At 46.2% G+C, this 19,660-nt stretch overlaps 1 protein-coding gene across 1 annotated transcript in view; it reads left to right on the top strand.

The window, feature by feature from the left end:
- LOC110532929 (fucolectin-like) overlaps positions 1-14,710 on the top strand; it is a 235,673-nt gene extending 220,963 nt beyond the window's left edge. The window contains exons 6-7 of the mRNA XM_090183652.1: positions 12,628-12,907; positions 14,462-14,710. Of these exons, the coding sequence (XP_090039778.1) occupies positions 12,628-12,907; positions 14,462-14,642 (461 nt within the window). The 3' untranslated portion in view covers positions 14,643-14,710. The remainder of the gene's footprint in view (positions 1-12,627; positions 12,908-14,461) is intronic.
- The last annotated feature ends 4,950 nt before the right edge of the window (positions 14,711-19,660 follow it).

Raw genomic sequence — 19,660 nt, 5'->3', positions numbered from 1 at the left:
CATTTGGAAAACCCACAACAATAAAGCTCTAATTAAATGTTTCCTCATTATGATTTATGATCAGAATCCAGAAGCAAAGTAACTCTACTCTTGAATTTTATTGCAACAGAATATAATCTCCTCCCTCCAAGTTGTAACGCTCGTCCTCTTCTTCTGACGAGGAGAGATATGAGATTTCGGAACAATTTTCAGCGTGGTAAGTGTCCATTTTAATATGTACAACTGAACACTACAATATACAAAATAACAAAGTGAAAGACCAAAACAAACGAAACCCGTGTGGCACAAACACGGAAAATAATCACCCACAACTCAACAGTGAAACCAGGCTACCTAAGTATGGTTCTCAATCAGGGACAACGATTGACAGCTGCCTCTGATTGAGAACCATACCAGGCCAAACACAGAAATCCCAAAACATAGAAAAAGGAACATAGACAACCCACCCAACTCACGCCCTGACCATACTAAAACAAAGACATAACAACAGAACTAAGGTCAGAACGTGACACAAGTAAACTTTTTCTTTATATTTTTTATTTCATTCTTTATTTTTTATTTCATTTCCTCCCCTATATGGTTTAGAAACCAAGTTGCCTCTCTCGTCTCTCTCTGCCCTCTCAGGTCCTGAAACAGTGTGGATTTTCTATAGCAGCAGACGGCCATAGAGAGGCGCTGTGTAGCTCCAGAGGCTCACCTTAACACTAGTTAGGGTGTAAAATGCAATATCAATCAACTAACAATTGCAACTCTGTTCATGTGCAGCAACTTGTTAGGGTTAGGGCCAGGTTTGGCGTTTAAGGTTAGGGTTAGAGTTATGGTTGGGGGACAGGGATAGGTTATGGTAAGGTTAGGGCTAAGGTTAGTGAATAGTCAGATTAACAATTTCTTAAAGTTTGTTGAGAAACCGTATGTAGGGGGACTTATCTAAAAAAGTGCTAAAAAAAATATATTCAATATATTTACTTAAAGATTAGAATAAGGGTCAAGAGAGTTTTATGGACAACATTGTCTTCTTGTACTTTGAATATTGAAATGCATCTGTTGTGTTCCATGCCTTTACGGAGAGTAATATGTTGACATTGACTAAACGGAGTACAAGAGGAGAAGCCATGATTTACATGTTGCTAAGGCAACATAAATTGACGTGATAGATTATCAGACTTCCTCCATAAAGTATAGTGATGAAGAGACATGCAGGCAGACCTTGGAGAGAGGAGTCACTTCACTGATCAAGACTGACTGAGATATCCTACTATTAAGAGGTGAGTGATTCTTTTTACCAATCTATCTCAAAATAGTTACATTCTTTTCCTGTATGTGTTTCTCTCAATTTCTAATGTTATTGGAAAGTGGTAGCTTTTAGATCAGGGTGTGACAAAAAGTACAAGAAAAGGATACATAATTTCAATTATTATTATTTATATATTTTTTCAGATAGCCAGGGGACACACACCAACACTCAGACATAATTTACAAATGAGGCGTTTGTGTTTAGTTACTCCGCCAGATCAGAGGCATTAGAGATGACCTGGAATGTTCTCTTGATAAGTGCATGATTTGGGCAATTTTCCTGTCCTGCTAAGCTTTCAAAATGTAACAAGTGCTTATGGGTGTCAGGGAAAATGTATGGAGTAAAAAATACATTCATTTCTTTTAGAATGTAGTGGAGTAAAAGTTCTTAAAAAATATAAGTGGTTAAGTAAAGATACACACCTGAGTTCCAAATATCTCTAAAGGTCTTGTTATGGTGAGTGAATGAGGACCCAAAAGCGAACTAACTTAAACAGAGCTTCTTTAATAACCAAACATAGGTAGGCTCAGATAGACCGGCAGATTCCGACAGGACAGGACAAGGTTACAGCAAACATGACGATAGTCTGGCTCAGGCATGAAACACAACAAACAAGAATCCGACAAGGACAGGAACAAAAACAGAGAGAGATATAGGGGACTAATCAGAGGGAAAAGGGGAACAGGTGGGAGAAGGGGTGACGAGGTAGTCAATAGGAGACAAGGAACAGCTGGGGGAAAGCGGGGGAGAAAAGGTAACCTAACAACGACCAGCAGAGGGAGACAGGGTGAAGGGAAAGGACAGAGACAAGACACAACATGACAGTACATGACAGTACCCCCCCACTCACCGAGCGCCTCCTGGCGCACTCGAGGAGGAAACCTGGCGGCAACGGAGGAAATCCTCGATCAGCGCACGGTCCAGCACGTCCCGAGAGGGAACCCAACTCCTCTCCTCAGGACCGTACCCCTCCCAATCTACGAGGTACTGGTGACCACGGCCCCGAGGACGCATGTCCAAAATTCTACGGACCCTGTAGATGGGTGCGCCCTCGACAAGGATGAGGGGGGGGGGGGGGAAGACGAGCGGGGGCGCGAAGGACGGGCTTGATGCAGGAGACATGGAAGACCGGGTGGACGCGACGAAGGTATCGCGGGAGAAGAAGTCGAACTGCGACAGGATTAATGACCCGAGAAATACGGAACGGACCAATGAACCGCGGGGTCAACTTGCGAGAAGCCGTCTTAAGGGGAAGGTTCTGAGTGGAGAGCCAAACTCTCTGACCGCGACAATATCTAGGACTCTTAGTTCTACGCTTATTAGCAGCCCTCACAGTCTGCGTCCTATAACGGCAAAGTGCAGACCTGACCCTCTTCCAGGTGCGCTCGCAACGTTGGACAAAAGCCTGAGCGGAGGGGACGCTGGACTCGGCGAACTGAGATGAGAACAGCGGAGGCTGGTACCCGAGGCTACTCTGAAAAGGAGATAGCCCGGTCGCAGACGAAGGAAGCGAGTTGTGGGCGTATTCTGCCCAGGGGAGCTGTTCTGACCAAGACGCAGGGTTGCGAAAAGAAAGACTGCGTAAGATGCGACCAATAGTCTGATTGGCCCGTTCTGCTTGACCGTTAGACTGGGGGTGAAAGCCGGAAGAGAGACTGACGGAAGCCCCAATCAAACGGCAAAACTCCCTCCAAAATTGAGACGTGAATTGCGGACCTCTGTCCGAAACGACGTCTGACGGAAGGCCATGAATTCTGAAAACATTCTCGATGATGATTTGTGCCGTCTCTTTAGCAGAAGGAAGCTTAGCAAGGGGAATGAAATGAGCCGCCTTAGAGAACCTATCGACAACCGTAAGAATAACAGTCTTCCCCGCTGACGAAGGCAGTCCGGTGACAAAATCTAAGGCGATGTGAGACCACGGTCGAGAGGGAATAGGAAGCGGCCTGAGACGGCCGGCAGGAGGAGAGTTACCGGACTTAGTCTGCGCGCAGACCGAACAAGCAGCCACGAAACGACGCGTGTCATGCTCCCGGGTGGGCCACCAAAAACGCTGGCGAATGGAAGCAAGCGTACCCCGAACGCCAGGGTGGCCGGCTAACTTGGCAGAGTGAGCCCACTGAAGAACGGCCAGACGAGTAGGAACGGGAACGAAAAGAAGGTTCCTAGGACAAGCGCGCGGCGACGGAGTGTGAGTGAGCGCTTGTTTTACCTGCCTCTCAATTCCCCAGACAGTCAACCCGACAACACGCCCCTCAGGGAGAATCCCCTCGGGGTCAGTGGAGGCTACTGAAGAACTGAAGAGACGAGACAAAGCATCAGGCTTGGTGTTCTTAGAGCCCGGACGATAAGAAATCACGAACTCGAAACGAGCGAAAAACAGCGCCCAACGCGCCTGACGCGCATTAAGTCGTTTGGCAGAACGGATGTACTCAAGGTTCCTATGGTCAGTCCAAACGACAAAAGGAACGGTCGCCCCCTCCAACCACTGTCGCCATTCGCCTAGGGCTAACCGGATGGCGAGCAGTTCGCGGTTACCCACATCATAGTTACGTTCCGACGGCGACAGGCGATGAGAAAAATACGCGCATGGGTGGACCTTGTCGTCAGAGAGGGAGCGCTGAGAAAGAATGGCTCCCACGCCCACCTCTGACGCGTCAACCTCGACAACGAACTGTCTAGAGACGTCAGGTGTAACAAGGATAGGAGCGGATGTAAAACGATTCTTGAGGAGATCAAAAGCTCCCTGGGCGGAAACGGACCACTTAAAGCACGTCTTGACAGAAGTAAGGGCTGTGAGAGGAGCTGCCACCTGACCGAAATTACGGATGAAACGACGATAGAAGTTCGCGAAGCCGAGAAAGCGCTGCAGCTCGACGCGTGACTTAGGGACGGGCCAATCAATGACAGCTTGGACCTTAGCGGGATCCATCTTAATGCCTTCAGCGGAAATAACAGAACCGAGAAATGTGACGGAGGAGGCATGAAAAGTGCACTTCTCAGCCTTCACAAAAAGACAATTCTCTAAAAGGCGCTGGAGGACACGTCGAACGTGCTGAACATGAATCTGGAGTGACGGTGAAAAAATCAGGATATCGTCAAGGTAAACGAAAACAAAGATGTTCAGCATGTCTCTCAGGACATCATTGACTAATGCCTGAAAGACAGCTGGAGCGTTAGCGAGGCCGAAAGGAAGGACCCGGTATTCAAAGTGCCCTAACGGAGTGTTAAACGCCGTCTTCCACTCGTCCCCCTCCCTGATGCGCACGAGATGGTAAGCGTTACGAAGGTCCAACTTAGTGAAAAACCTGGCTCCCTGCAGGATCTCGAAGGCTGAAGACATAAGAGGAAGCGGATAACGATTCTTCACTGTTATGTCATTCAGCCCTCGATAATCTATGCAGGGGCGCAGAGACCCGTCCTTCTTCTTGACAAAAAAAACCCCCGCTCCGGCGGGAGAGGAGGAGGGGACTATGGTACCGGCGTCAAGAGCTACAGACAAATAATCTTCGAGAGCCTTACGTTCGGGAGCCGACAGAGAGTATAGTCTACCCCGGGGGGGGGGTGGTTCCCGGAAGGAGATCAATACTACAATCATACGACCGGTGTGGAGGAAGAGAGGTGGCCCTGGACCGACTGAACACCGTGCGCAGATCGTGATATTCCTCCGGCACCCCTGTCAAATCACCAGGCTCCTCCTGTGAAGAAGAGACAGAGGAAACAGGAGGGATAGCAGACATTAAACATTTCACATGACAAGAGACGTTCCAGGAGAGGATAGAATTACTAGACCAATTAATGGAAGGATTATGACAAACTAGCCAGGGATGGCCCAAAACAACAGGTGTAAAAGGTGAACGAAAAATTAAAAAAGAAATGGTTTCACTATGATTACCAGAAACAGTGAGGGTTAAAGGTAGCGTCTCACGCTGAATCCTGGGGAGAGGACTACCATCCAGGGCGAACAAGGCCGTGGGCTCCTTTAACTGTCTGAGAGGAATGTCATGTTCCCGAGCCCAGGTCTCGTCCATAAAACAGCCCTCCGCCCCAGAGTCTATTAAGGCACTGCAGGAAGCTGACGAACCGGTCCAGCGTAGATGGACCGACAAGGTAGTGCAGGATCTTGAAGGAGAGACAGGAGTAGTAGCGCTCACCAGTAGCCCTCCGCTTACTGACAAGCTCTGGCCTTTTACTGGACATGAAGTGACAAAATGACCAGCGGAACCGCAATAGAGACAGAGGCGGTTGGTGATTCTCCGTTCCCTCTCCTTAGTCGAGATGCGGATACCTCCCAGCTGCATGGGCTCAGCACCCGAGCCGGCAGAGGAAGATGGTAGTGATGCGGAGAGGGGAGCGACGGAGAGCGCGAGCTCCTTTCCACGAGCTCGGTGACGAAGATCAACCCGTCGCTCAATGCGAATAGCGAGTTCAATCAAGGAATCCACGCTGGAAGGAACCTCCCGGGAGAGAATCTCATCCTTTACCTCTGCGCGGAGACCCTCCAGAAGACGAGCGAGCAAGGCCGGCTCGTTCCAGCCACTGGAGACAGCAAGAGTGCGAAACTCAATAGAGTAGTCTGTTATGGATCGATTGCCTTGACATAGGGAAGACAGGACCCTGGAAGCCTCCTCCCCAAAAACAGATCGATCAAAAACCCGTATCATCTCCTCCTTAAAGTCCTGATACTGGTTAGTACACTCAGCCCTTGCCTCCCAGATTGCCGTGCCCCACTCACGAGCCCGTCCAATAAGGAGAGATATGACGTAGGCGACACGAGCAGTGCTCCTGGAGTAAGTGTTGGGCTGGAGAGAAAACACAATATCACACTGGGTGAGGAACGAGCGGCATTCAGTGGGCTCCCCAGAGTAACACGGCGGGTTATTGATTCTGGGCTCCGGAGATTCGAAAGCCCTGGAAGTGGCCGGTGGATCGAGGCGGAGATGGTGAACCTGTTCTGTGAGGTTGGAGACTTGGGTGGCCAGGGTCTCAACGGCATGTCGAGCAGCAGACACTTCCTGCTCGTGTCTGCCTAGCATCGCTCCCTGGATCCCGACGGCTGAGTGGAGAGGATCCGAAGTCGCTGGGTCCATTCTTGGTCGGATTCTTCTGTTATGGTGAGTGAATGAGGACCCAAAAGCGAACTAACTTAAACAGAGCTTCTTTAATAACCAAACATAGGTAGGCTCAGATAGACCGGCAGATTCCGACAGGACAGGACAAGGTTACAGCAAACATGACGATAGTCTGGCTCAGGCATGAAACACAACAAACAAGAATCCGACAAGGACAGGAACAAAAACAGAGAGAGATATAGGGGACTAATCAGAGGGAAAAGGGGAACAGGTGGGAGAAGGGGTGACGAGGTAGTCAATAGGAGACAAGGAACAGCTGGGGGAAAGCGGGGGAGAAAAGGTAACCTAACAACGACCAGCAGAGGGAGACAGGGTGAAGGGAAAGGACAGAGACAAGACACAACATGACAGTACATGACAGGTCTCCCCAGCATGAGTTGTTTTATGCACGTAATGTCAGAATGCGCTCACTGTTCCAAAATGTGATTTTACGCAACATGACAGTTAACATGCGCTGCCTGATAAATATCTATTGGCCATCTTTCAACTTGTCAATTTCAAATTATTATCTAACAAGTTGTATTTTCTAACAACAGGTTGAATTGAGGTGTGTTCTGCCTCCTCATTAATTCACATAGAACTGGCCCATTTCTGCGTTGCGGATAATTCATGTTTGAGGCTTTACTTTACTGAGATGTATAAATTTCTCTATTCCAGGAGTGCCCACCGCACTTCACTCATGAATGTGCAGATCAAGTATGCATATATTTGCACAGTCTTGCAAGAATTGGAACATTTTCTTGCTGGTGAGTGCTTGTCTTCTTTTTGTTTTCCTTACACATAATCACTTTGGACATGTGTGCGTTCCTATCAAAGTAAGTTCCTTATTTTCTGTATATCGTGTTGTCGTTTCCACTGTAGGCACCTACAGTATTGTAATGAAACAGCAGGGAGCAGGTCTTGAACCCTCGACCTTCTAGCCCGAGGTCCGGCGCGCTATCGACTGTGCTTTCAAAGAGCGCGTCCTCGTGCTAGCTTGCACAAACTACCCATCGTAGGATTACTTCCGATTTATAGAAAGTGTTTTACTCACTTATTTCGATCAATGGTGAGTTCATCCATGATGTGATTAATTAGAAATAGTTATTGTTATTAGCTAATTCATATTGTAGTTTCTGCCAGCCGAGAGTTATAAAAATATGACCGTTTGTGTTATGTACATCTTTCCTCATTGCTAGGACAAATGTAGCCTTCATTTTTCCGTTTTGGATGATTGTGTTATGCTGTAGCTACTTCTGTGAATGTCTAAACATTGCATCCAAAAATAAACTGCTCACATTCTGGACATAACTTTGTAAGGACTGTGTTTGTGCAAAATGTTTCTGAAAAAAAACAGTGTGGCCATCTCAAATGCTGATTGTTTCCTTATACCAAAACTGGACGTCCTAAAGAAGCATTCTAATCACACCGGTTTGATCGTACACTACAGGTACCACTGTAGAATGATCATACCCGTGTGCTAGTACATGTGAAAAGGTTTTAAAGTATTTTTACATCACTTGATTTCCACTAGCATTGCTACATTCTCCAAAAGTGCTAAGAATCAGATTTTCGACATTGCTCAATAATCAGTTAACTAATTTAAAAAGGGTTTGGCAAAATTGTTATTTTTTATTTGTCTTATTTTTTCTAGTCATCTGTTTGTAGTTGCTAGTGATGACTGTAAGTCAGTGTTAGGCTCCTGCCCTATGGTACCCATCACCTGCTTCTGTAGTGTGAGGCAGCTTGATGTACAGTACAAAACTCTCCCCTTTACAGGACACTAGGCTATCACAGAGCCTTACCCCTAATCCCTCTCCTTAATACTGAGTGCCATGTAGAGAGGCATAGTGTCCCATTTTTTTCAGGTTTGGTACAGTATGACTTGACCGGGGAATGAACCCCCAACCTCAGGGTGGACACTCTAACAAGGCCACTAAGTTGGTTCAAACTGTACAGTAGACTGTATTTTGTTTTATCCAATTTGAAATGCCAGATAATCAGATAGTCATAAGTACACCTGTTTAAGTATAACTGTATTGCAGATGGGCATCATCATTACTGTTATTGTATTATACATGTTACCAATGTTGGTGTTTTCTAGATACTACCAATATTGCTGTTTTAAACATACTACCAATTAGAGGTCAACCGATTAATCGAGTTGGCCGATTAGGGCCGATTTCAAGTTTTCATAACAATCGGTAATCGTCATTTTTGGACACCGATCATGGCCGATGACATTGCAGGTAAGGTGGTAAGGAGGTAAGGTGCTAGCTAGCATTAAACGTATCTTATAAAAATCAATCAATCTTAACATAATCACTAGTTAACTACACATGGTTGATGATATTACTAGGTTATCTAGCTTGTCCTGCATTGCATATAATCGATGCAGTGCCTGTTAATTTATCATTGAATCACAGCCTACTTTGCCAAACGGGTGATGTAACAAGTGCATTTGCAAAAAAGCAATGTCGTTGCACCAATGTGTACCTAACCATAAACATCAACACCTTTCTTAAAATCAATACACAAGTATATATTTTTAAACCTGCATATTTAGTTAATATTGCCTGCTAACATTAATTTATTTTAACTAGGGAAATTGTGTCACTTCTCTTGCGTTCTGTGCAACAGAGTCAGGGTATATGCAGCAGTTTGGGCCGCGTGGCTCGTTGCGAACAAAGACAGCCAACTTCGCCAAACGGGGGATGATTTAACAAAAGCGCATTTGTGAAAAAAGCACAATCGTTGCACGAATGTACCTAACCATAAACATCAATGCCTTTCTTGAAATCAATACACAGAAGTATATATTTTTTTTAACCTGCATATTTAGTTTAAAGAAATTCATGTTAGCAGGCAATATTAAACTAGGGAAATTGTGTCACTTCTCTTGCGTTCATTGCACGCAGAGTCAGGGTATATGCAACAATTTTGGCCGCCTGGCTCGTTGCGATCTAATTTGCCAGAATTGTACGTAATTATGACATACCATTGAAGGTTGTGCAATGTAACAGCAATATTTAGACTTATGGATGCCACCCGTTAGATAAAATACGGAACTTTCTTCTCCAACACTTTGTTTTTGCATTATTTAAAACAAATTGAACATGTTTCATTAATTATCTGAGACAATTGATTTTATTGATGTATTATATTAAGTTAAAATAAAGGTTTTCATTGTTCATTCAGTATTGTTGTAATTGTCATTATTACAAATATATATATATATATATATACATATATATATATAAAATCGGCCAATTAATCGGTATCGGCTTTTTTTGGTCCTCCAATAATCGGTATCGGCGTTGAAAAATCATAGTCGGTCGACCTCTACTACCAATGTTGCTGTTTTCAACATACTACCAATGTTGCTGTTTTCAACATACTACCAATGTTGCTGTTTTCAACATACTACCAATGTTGCTGTTTTTCCTTAGCTTGTTTACACTGTATTGCTTTGGGTGCAGGAGTGGGTGCGTCTGTATTTGGGTGCGGTTGTGAATGTGGGCAGGCCTTTGGGCATGCATGTGTGCTTGCAGGTCTATATATTTTTATTTATTTATTTTACTAGATAAGTTGACTGAGAATGCGTTCTCATTTACAGCAACAACCTGGAGATTAGTTACAAGGGAGAGGAGGGGTGATGAATGAGCCAATTGGAAACCGGGTATGATTAGGTGGCCAGATTGGGAATTTAGTCAGGACACCAGGGTTAACACCCCTACTCTTATAAGTGCCATTGGATCTTTAGTGACCACAGAGAGTCAGGACACCTGTTTAATGTCCCATCCGAAAGACGGCACCCTACACAGGGCAATGTCCCCAATCACTGCCCTGGGCCATTGGGATATTCGTTTTTTAGACCAGAGGAAACAGGGCCTCCTACTGGCCCTCCAACACCACTGATAATATAGACATCACTGGGATGGTACTATAAAAACCACTTAGTCATTTAACATTTTCATATTGGGTTAACTTTCTTTCTATGACATCATTTAAATGTAAATCATTGGGTGTTATAAACAAGCTGCTTTGACATGTAAAATGTTCATATTTGATTAACAGTAGTTTCTAGAATATAATGTAAATAATTATGTCAGTTCAGTTTGGTTTTGCTATTATTCCAAGTGAGGCCAATTCTAATTTGAAAGATATCAGCATAGAGTCACCTCTAATTTACAGGACATTAGGAGATACATGACTGTTGAGGAGGTCAGACTGACCTTGATTGCATCCTAGCTAGCTGTATACAGTTGGTAACTGGAGACCATAAAGTATGTTATGTATGCATGGGCTGTATGTGCTTTTGTCTTTACAGACAGGAGACAAGTGGTTGAATGAAGCCTCCACCATTAACCATGCAGTGGAGTCAGTCTCACGGCTCCTTAATAGGTAAATATCTTCTGAGTAATTTCAGTATGCCGACAAACAACTGTATGCGTATGATTATTGGCACAACGGCAGCCAATTCTGCCTCGCTTTCAGTATTATACCTTGTGGCGTACAGCAGGTCAGCCACCAGGGGGAGACTCGTCGAGGTCTGGTAACAGATCGAGTATAAATCAATAGGCGATGGCTTCATCTGCTGGACATGCCAGGTCTCGACGGGCCCTCCGGACAGGACTAATTGGGGCTGATTGGGAGCTGGTGAGTAAATCAAGGGCGGATTGCTCACCAGCTGTGCAAGGCCCATAAACCTGCCAGAAGGGCAGCACACTGGGGGAAGTGAGGTGACTTCCATGGAGTTGGAGACGGTTACCTGAGCTAAAATGAGGGATTGAGTTTGTGTTCCTGACAGGAAGCCCAGGAGACGGTATCCCGGAGAAGGTCTCATGGGGAAGACCTTTTCTTTTTGGTTTATTATTTAATAAACACCCTTGAAACCGAGCTTATCATACTCTGTCCGTGTCTGATCTAGGGAAACGTCTTGACCAAACCCCCTGTTCTGCCACAACCTATAATTTGAACCAGTATCTGGCCAGAGGAGACGAGAAGGAGTATGACGAGTTCTCTCTAGGCCAGAAAGCAAATTTACATTTTCCCATTAGACAGCTCTGCAAGTGTTATGTCAAAACACTTTTGTGAGTGGCAGTAATGAGTGATTTTATTGGAGGTGCTGAAGAGGTGGATTTTGCACATGCACACTAACAATACATAGATTCTTTCCATAATTGTTTTTGGGGTTGCTTATAAAAATGTTGTTCTACCTTTTTTGGAAGTACTTACTGAGCGGGACAGCAGTAAATTATGATATTTGTTCAGCAAAACTACGTATTCGGTGAGGGATGAATGTATTTTGACATGATAATGCTTGCAGAGCTATCTAATGGGAAAATGAATGTTAGCTGTCTGGCCTAGAGAGGGGACTCATCAAATTCCTCCTCTCACCATATACTGGTTCACTGATGATGATTATCACTTATCCTTATAATCATTTTTATTATTATTATTACTATTAATATGACTTATTTCCTACTATTGTCCTGTTTTTACATTACATAGCAACAGTTGGTAATCATACCTCTGGTTCACTATCGTGCCTCTGCAACTACTGTTATCAATAGTGCAAAATGACACACTGTATGGTGAAGCTAGTTTGATGATTCTGATGTATGCAAATGATTACTTATTCACAGGTGTTGTGTTGCTAGCCCGGATGGCCAGCGCTTCAACAGGTGATATACAACAGTCTATTTTATTGTCATATTGTTTTATTCTACATTATTATTTTAAATCCCAATAGATTGACAACTTTTTCATATTATATTATTAAGGATATTATAGGTTGTCATTGGGAAATAGGAAGTTGCCATATCTACAATATGTTTGTAACGTATACAGCGAGAGGCAGAAAGCAGACGTGGAAGGTGAATTTAACAATGAACGGATGCAAAGGAACAAACGTGAGAAGCGTACTGACCGCGGACATGAAAAAAACAACACCTCAGGACTGATGACAACTGAGGGCTAAATAAAAGGGGAGTAGTCAGGGTAGTGATGAAGTCCAGGTGTGGCAAAATGATGGCTTTCCTGGACCGGTGGTTAGTGAACCAGTGACGTGGAGCGGGAGACAATGTTAAATGTGAACACTAAGATTATTAGCAAAGGTTCAACCAGGATTCAATTAACCATATATCGTGTCACGTGTGATTTTTGTGATTTCATTTGACATTTCTGTGTTAAAACTTTTTTTTTTCTTTATCCCTGTAGTAAATGTCGTGGTGAAAGGAGTGGCCACCCAGTCATCACTGTATGGGGATGGCCAGGCTAACAATGCTATTGATGGCAACAGAGAATCAAACTATCACAAAATATCCTGCACACACACTGAACAGGAGACCAACCCCTGGCGGAGAGTGGACCTGCTGGATGTGTACAGAGTGACAGCTGTCACCATCACCAACAGAGGAGACTGCTGTCCTGAGAGACTTGATGGTGCTGAGATCTGCATCGGTAACTCACTGGAGAACAACGGCATCAAAAACCCCAGGTGATACATAGACATCTGTACACTTTTATGTCCTGTCTTGAAGGTATTTGGATACATTGGTCTTCATCCGTGCTTCTGTAGCTGTTCAGTGGCTATATGTGAAACCCACTGAGTGTACAAAACTTTACGAACACCTGCCCAGGACAGAGTTTGGAGAACCCTACTCTAGGGTAGTGGAATCTAAACCCATGACCACAGGGAAATCTTATCCTTTCTGTCATGATTCTTCAGAAATCTGCAGCCAGCCAGACACAGGAAGACAGACTGACCAGGTGAATCCAGGTGAAAGATATGATCCTTTATTGATGTCACTTGTTAAATCCATTTCAATCAGTGTAGATGACGGTGTGGAGACATGTTAAAGAAGGATTTAAAAGACAACTGAGACATGGATTGTGTGTTTGGGCCATTCAGAGGGTGAAAGGGCAAGACTAAAGATTTATGTGCCTTTGAACGGGGTATGGTAGTACATAGGTGCCAGGCTGGCGCACCAGTTTGCTGGATTTTTCATCCACAGTTTCCCATGTGTATCAAGAAGGGTCCTCCTCCCAAAGGAAGTCCCGCAAACTTGACACAACTGTGGAAATCATTGGTGTCATGTTTGTCGTAGTGAGCAGACCAAGACGCAGCGTGATGAGAATACATTCCCCGTATTTATTTAACGAAGAACACTTAAACAAAACAAATGTGAAGCTATATATGAATAGTGCAGACACAGGCAACTAACAGACAATAACCCACGAAATACCCAAAGAAGATGGCTGCCTAAATATGGTTCCCAATCAGAGACAACGATAAACACCTGCCTGTAATTGAGAAGAAATCTAGGCAACATAGACATATATAAACACCTAGATGGTAAAAAACACCCCATAAACCTACAAAACCCCTAGATTGTACAAGAAACACATACATCACCCATGTCACACCCTGACCTAACCAAAACAATAAAGAAAACAAAGAATACTCAGGTCAGGGCGTGACGATTGGAGTCAACATGGGCCAGCATCCCTTAGGAATGCTGTCGACACTTTGTAGAGTCCATGTTCCAACGAATTGAGGCTGTTCTGAGGGCAATATTAGGAAGGTGTTCTTAATGTTTTGTACACTGTGTATATTTAACAGACTGCTTGTATTCTGTGTGGTACATTGAAGAGTCCTCATTCACTCTCATGCTTTCTCTCCCCTTCTCCCATCTCTCCCCCCGACCCCCCCCCCTTATCTCCCCCCCCCTCCCGCCCCCTTCCTTATCTTTCCTCTCGCTCTCTCTCGCGTGCTCTCTCTCGCTCTCGTGCTCGTGCTCGCTCTCTGGCGTCTCTCTCTCTCTCTCACCACCCCCCCACCCCTCACTCTTTCTCTCACGCTCTCTCTCCCCCATGCCCTCCCCCTAACTCTCCCTCTTCCCGCACCACCCATCCCTCTCTCCACCCCCCTTTCTCTTTCCTGCTGTCGCTCTCCCCCTTCCCCTCTCGCTCTCCCCTTCCCCTCTCTCTCTCTCCTCCACCCCTTCTCTCTCGGTGTTTCTCTCTCTCTGTGTTTCACTCTTTCCTTCAGATGTGTTGTCATCTCCAACATCCCAGCAGGAGAGACGAACAGGTTCCAGTGTAATGAGATGGAGGGTCGCTATGTTGTTGTGGTGATCCCTGGACAGAACAAGATTCTCACTCTGTGTGAGGTGGAGGTTTACAGCATTCTTACATGTAATTATCTGCAACTATCTTCACTTTTCACATGAAGCGTTAGCTTTATGTAGTTCATACTAGATCAGAACATTCAGTGCCTTCAATCCTATAGGAAATTTGTGGTCAGAACTGAAAAAGTATGTGCAAGCAAGGAGGCCGACAAACCTGACTCAGTTACACCAGCTCTGTCTGGAGGAATGGGCCAAAATTCACCCAACTTATTTTGGGAAGCTTGTGGAAGGCTACCTGAAATGTTTGACCCAAGTTAAACAATTTAAAGGCAATGTTACCAAATACTAATTGAGTGTATGTTAACTTCAGACCCACTGGGAATGTGATGAAAGAAATTAAAGCTGAAATAAATCATTCTCTCTACTATTATTCGGACATTTCACATTCTTTAAATAAAGTGGTGATCCTAACTGACCTAAGACAGGGAATTTTCACTCAGATTAAATGTCAGAAATTGTGAAAAACAGAGTTTAAATGTATTTGGCTAAGGTGTATGTTAACTTCTGACTTCAACTGTATACTGTAAACATGGCGTCATGACATCATACCTGTTTTCTGTTTGTCTGTTGATAGTTTGTCTCGTCAAGCCTACCAGCGTGTTTTTCTGTACTCCTGTTCTCTCTAGTCCATGTTGTCTAGTTCTTCTGGTTTTGACCATTCTGCCTGCCCTGAACCTACCTGCCGTTCTGTACCTTTCTGACACTGCTGTGGATTACTGACCTCTGCCTGCCCTTGACCTGTCGTTTGCCTGCCTCCTGTTTTGTAAATAAACATCTGTGATTCGAACTCTCTGCAGGTGGGTCTCATCCTGAGTCGTGATCCTTTTAATCAAGTATGACAATGTAATATGTTTTTTCATCACTGGTGGAAATGTTTTGTTTCAGCTAGTGGTGCATTCAAAAGCTACCACTTTCCAATAACATTAGAAATAGGGAGAAAAATGTTTTGTTTCAGCTAGTGGTGCATTCAAAAGCTACCACTTTCCAATAACATTAGAAATAGGGAGAAAAATGTTTTGTTTCAGCTAGTGGTGCATTCAAAAGCTACCACTTTCCAATAACATTAGAAATAGGGAGAAAAATGTTTTGTTTCAGCTAGTGGTGCATTCAAAAGCTACCACTTTCCAATAACATTAGAAATAGGGAGAAAAATGTTTTGTTTCAGCTAGTGGTGCATTCAAAAGCTACCTGTTACGGTGCGTGAATGAGGACCCAAAAGCGAATTAACTTAAACAGAGCTTCTTTAATTACCAAACATAGGTAGGCTCAGACGGGCCGGCAGATTCCGACAGGACAAGACAAGGTTACAGCAAACATGACGACAGTCTGGTTCAGGCATGAAACACAACAAACAAGAATCCGACAAGGACAGGAACAAAAACAGAGAGAGATATAGGGGACTAATCAGAGGGAAAAAGGGAACAGGTGGGAAAAGGGGTGACGAGGTGGTTAGGAGGAGACAAGGCACAGCTGGGGGAAAGAGGGGGAGAAAAGGTAACCTAACAACGACCAGCAGAGGGAGACAGGGTGAAGGGAAAGGACAGAGACAAGACACAACATGACAGTACATGACAGTACCCCCCCACTCACCGAGCGCCTCCTGGCGCACTCGAGGAGGAAACCTGGCGGCAACGGAGGAAATCCTCGATCAGCGCACGGTCCAGCACGTCCCGAGAGGGAACCCAACTCCTCTCCTCAGGACCGTACCCCTCCCAATCTACGAGGTACTGGTGACCACGGCCCCGAGGACGCATGTCCAAAATTCTACGGACCCTGTAGATGGGTGCGCCCTCGACAAGGATGGGGGGGGGGGGGGAAGACGAGCGGGGGCGCGAAGGACGGGCTTGATGCAGGAGACATGGAAGACCGGGTGGACGCGACGAAGGTATCGCGGAAGAAGAAGTCGAACTGCGACAGGATTAATGACCCGAGAAATACGGAACGGACCAATGAACCGCGGGGTCAACTTGCGAGAAGCCGTCTTAAGGGGAAGGTTCTGAGTGGAGAGCCAAACTCTCTGACCGCGACAATATCTAGGACTCTTAGTTCTACGCTTATTAGCAGCCCTCACAGTCTGCGTCCTATAACGGCAAAGTGCAGACCTGACCCTCTTCCAGGTGCGCTCGCAACGTTGGACAAAAGCCTGAGCGGAGGGGACGCTGGACTCGGCGAACTGAGATGAGAACAGCGGAGGCTGGTACCCGAGGCTACTCTGAAAAGGAGATAGCCCGGTCGCAGACGAAGGAAGCGAGTTGTGGGAGTATTCTGCCCAGGGGAGCTGTTCTGACCAAGACGCAGGGTTACGAAAAGAAAGACTGCGTAAGATGCGACCAATAGTCTGATTGGCCCGTTCTGCTTGACCGTTAGACTGGGGGTGAAAGCCGGAAGAGAGACTGACGGAAGCCCCAATCAAACGGCAAAACTCCCTCCAAAATTGAGACGTGAATTGCGGACCTCTGTCCGAAACGACGTCTGACGGAAGGCCATGAATTCTGAAAACATTCTCGATGATGATTTGTGCCGTCTCTTTAGCAGAAGGAAGCTTAGCAAGGGGAATGAAATGAGCCGCCTTAGAGAACCTATCGACAACCGTAAGAATAACAGTCTTCCCCGCTGACGAAGGCAGTCCGGTGACAAAATCTAAGGCGATGTGAGACCACGGTCGAGAGGGAATAGGAAGCGGCCTGAGACGGCCGGCAGGAGGAGAGTTACCGGACTTAGTCTGCGCGCAGACCGAACAAGCAGCCACGAAACGACGCGTGTCATGCTCCCGGGTGGGCCACCAAAAACGCTGGCGAATGGAAGCAAGCGTACCCCGAACGCCAGGGTGGCCGGCTAACTTGGCAGAGTGAGCCCACTGAAGAACGGCCAGACGAGTAGGAACGGGAACGAAAAGAAGGTTCCTAGGACAAGCACGCGGCGACGGAGTGTGAGTGAGCGCTTGTTTTACCTGCCTCTCAATTCCCCAGACAGTCAACCCGACAACACGCCCCTCAGGGAGAATCCCCTCGGGGTCAGTGGAGGCTACTGAAGAACTGAAGAGACGAGACAAAGCATCAGGCTTGGTGTTCTTAGAGCCCGGACGATAAGAAATCACGAACTCGAAACGAGCGAAAAACAGCGCCCAACGCGCCTGACGCGCATTAAGTCGTTTGGCAGAACGGATGTACTCAAGGTTCCTATGGTCAGTCCAAACGACAAAAGGAACGGTCGCCCCCTCCAACCACTGTCGCCATTCGCCTAGGGCTAACCGGATGGCGAGCAGTTCGCGGTTACCCACATCATAGTTACGTTCCGACGGCGACAGGCGATGAGAAAAATACGCGCATGGGTAGACCTTGTCGTCAGAGAGGGAGCGCTGAGAAAGAATGGCTCCCACGCCCACCTCTGACGCGTCAACCTCGACAACGAACTGTCTAGAGACGTCAGGTGTAACAAGGATAGGAGCGGATGTAAAACGATTCTTGAGGAGATCAAAAGCTCCCTGGGCGGAAACGGACCACTTAAAGCACGTCTTGACAGAAGTAAGGGCTGTGAGAGGAGCTGCCACCTGACCGAAATTACGGATGAAACGACGATAGAAGTTCGCGAAGCCGAGAAAGCGCTGCAGCTCGACGCGTGACTTAGGGACGGGCCAATCAATGACAGCTTGGACCTTAGCGGGATCCATCTTAATGCCTTCAGCGGAAATAACAGAACCGAGAAATGTGACGGAGGAGGCATGAAAAGTGCACTTCTCAGCCTTCACAAAAAGACAATTCTCTAAAAGGCGCTGGAGGACACGTCGAACGTGCTGAACATGAATCTGGAGTGACGGTGAAAAAATCAGGATATCGTCAAGGTAAACGAAAACAAAGATGTTCAGCATGTCTCTCAGGACATCATTGACTAATGCCTGAAAGACAGCTGGAGCGTTAGCGAGGCCGAAAGGAAGAACCCGGTATTCAAAGTGCCCTAACGGAGTGTTAAACGCCGTCTTCCACTCGTCCCCCTCCCTGATGCGCACGAGATGGTAAGCGTTACGAAGGTCCAACTTAGTAAAAAACCTGGCTCCCTGCAGGATCTCGAAGGCTGAAGACATAAGAGGAAGCGGATAACGATTCTTCACTGTTATGTCATTCAGCCCTCGATAATCTATGCAGGGGCGCAGAGACCCGTCCTTCTTCTTGACAAAAAAAAACCCCGCTCCGGCGGGAGAGGAGGAGGGGACTATGGTACCGGCGTCAAGAGCTACAGACAAATAATCTTCGAGAGCCTTACGTTCGGGAGCCGACAGAGAGTATAGTCTACCCCGGGGGGGGGGTGGTTCCCGGAAGGAGATCAATACTACAATCATACGACCGGTGTGGAGGAAGAGAGGTGGCCCTGGACCAACTGAACACCGTGCGCAGATCGTGATATTCCTCCGGCACCCCTGTCAAATCACCAGGCTCCTCCTGTGAAGAAGAGACAGAGGAAACAGGAGGGATAGCAGACATTAAACATTTCACATGACAAGAGACGTTCCAGGAGAGGATAGAATTACTAGACCAATTAATGGAAGGATTATGACAAACTAGCCAGGGATGGCCCAAAACAACAGGTGTAAAAGGTGAACGAAAAATTAAAAAAGAAATGGTTTCACTATGATTACCAGAAACAGTGAGGGTTAAAGGTAGCGTCTCACGCTGAATCCTGGGGAGAGGGCTACCATCCAGGGCGAACAAGGCCGTGGGCTCCTTTAACTGTCTGAGAGGAATGTCATGTTCCCGAGCCCAGGTCTCGTCCATAAAACAGCCCTCCGCCCCAGAGTCTATTAAGGCACTGCAGGAAGCTGACGAACCGGTCCAGCGTAGATGGACCGACAAGGTAGTGCAGGATCTTGAAGGAGAGACAGGAGTAGTAGCGCTCACCAGTAGCCCTCCGCTTACTGACGAGCTCTGGCCTTTTACTGGACATGAAGTGACAAAATGACCAGCGGAACCGCAATAGAGACAGAGGCGGTTGGTGATTCTCCGTTCCCTCTCCTTAGTCGAGATGCGGATACCTCCCAGCTGCATGGGCTCAGCACCCGAGCCGGC

The sequence above is a fragment of the Oncorhynchus mykiss genome, chromosome 9 (assembly GCF_057628025.1).
Source record: "Oncorhynchus mykiss isolate SJ-2025 chromosome 9, ASM5762802v1, whole genome shotgun sequence".
In the NCBI taxonomy this organism is placed as follows: domain Eukaryota; kingdom Metazoa; phylum Chordata; class Actinopteri; order Salmoniformes; family Salmonidae; genus Oncorhynchus; species Oncorhynchus mykiss.
Note: the sequence above shows the minus strand (reverse complement) of the source record. Positions and strands in the feature narration are given on the sequence as shown.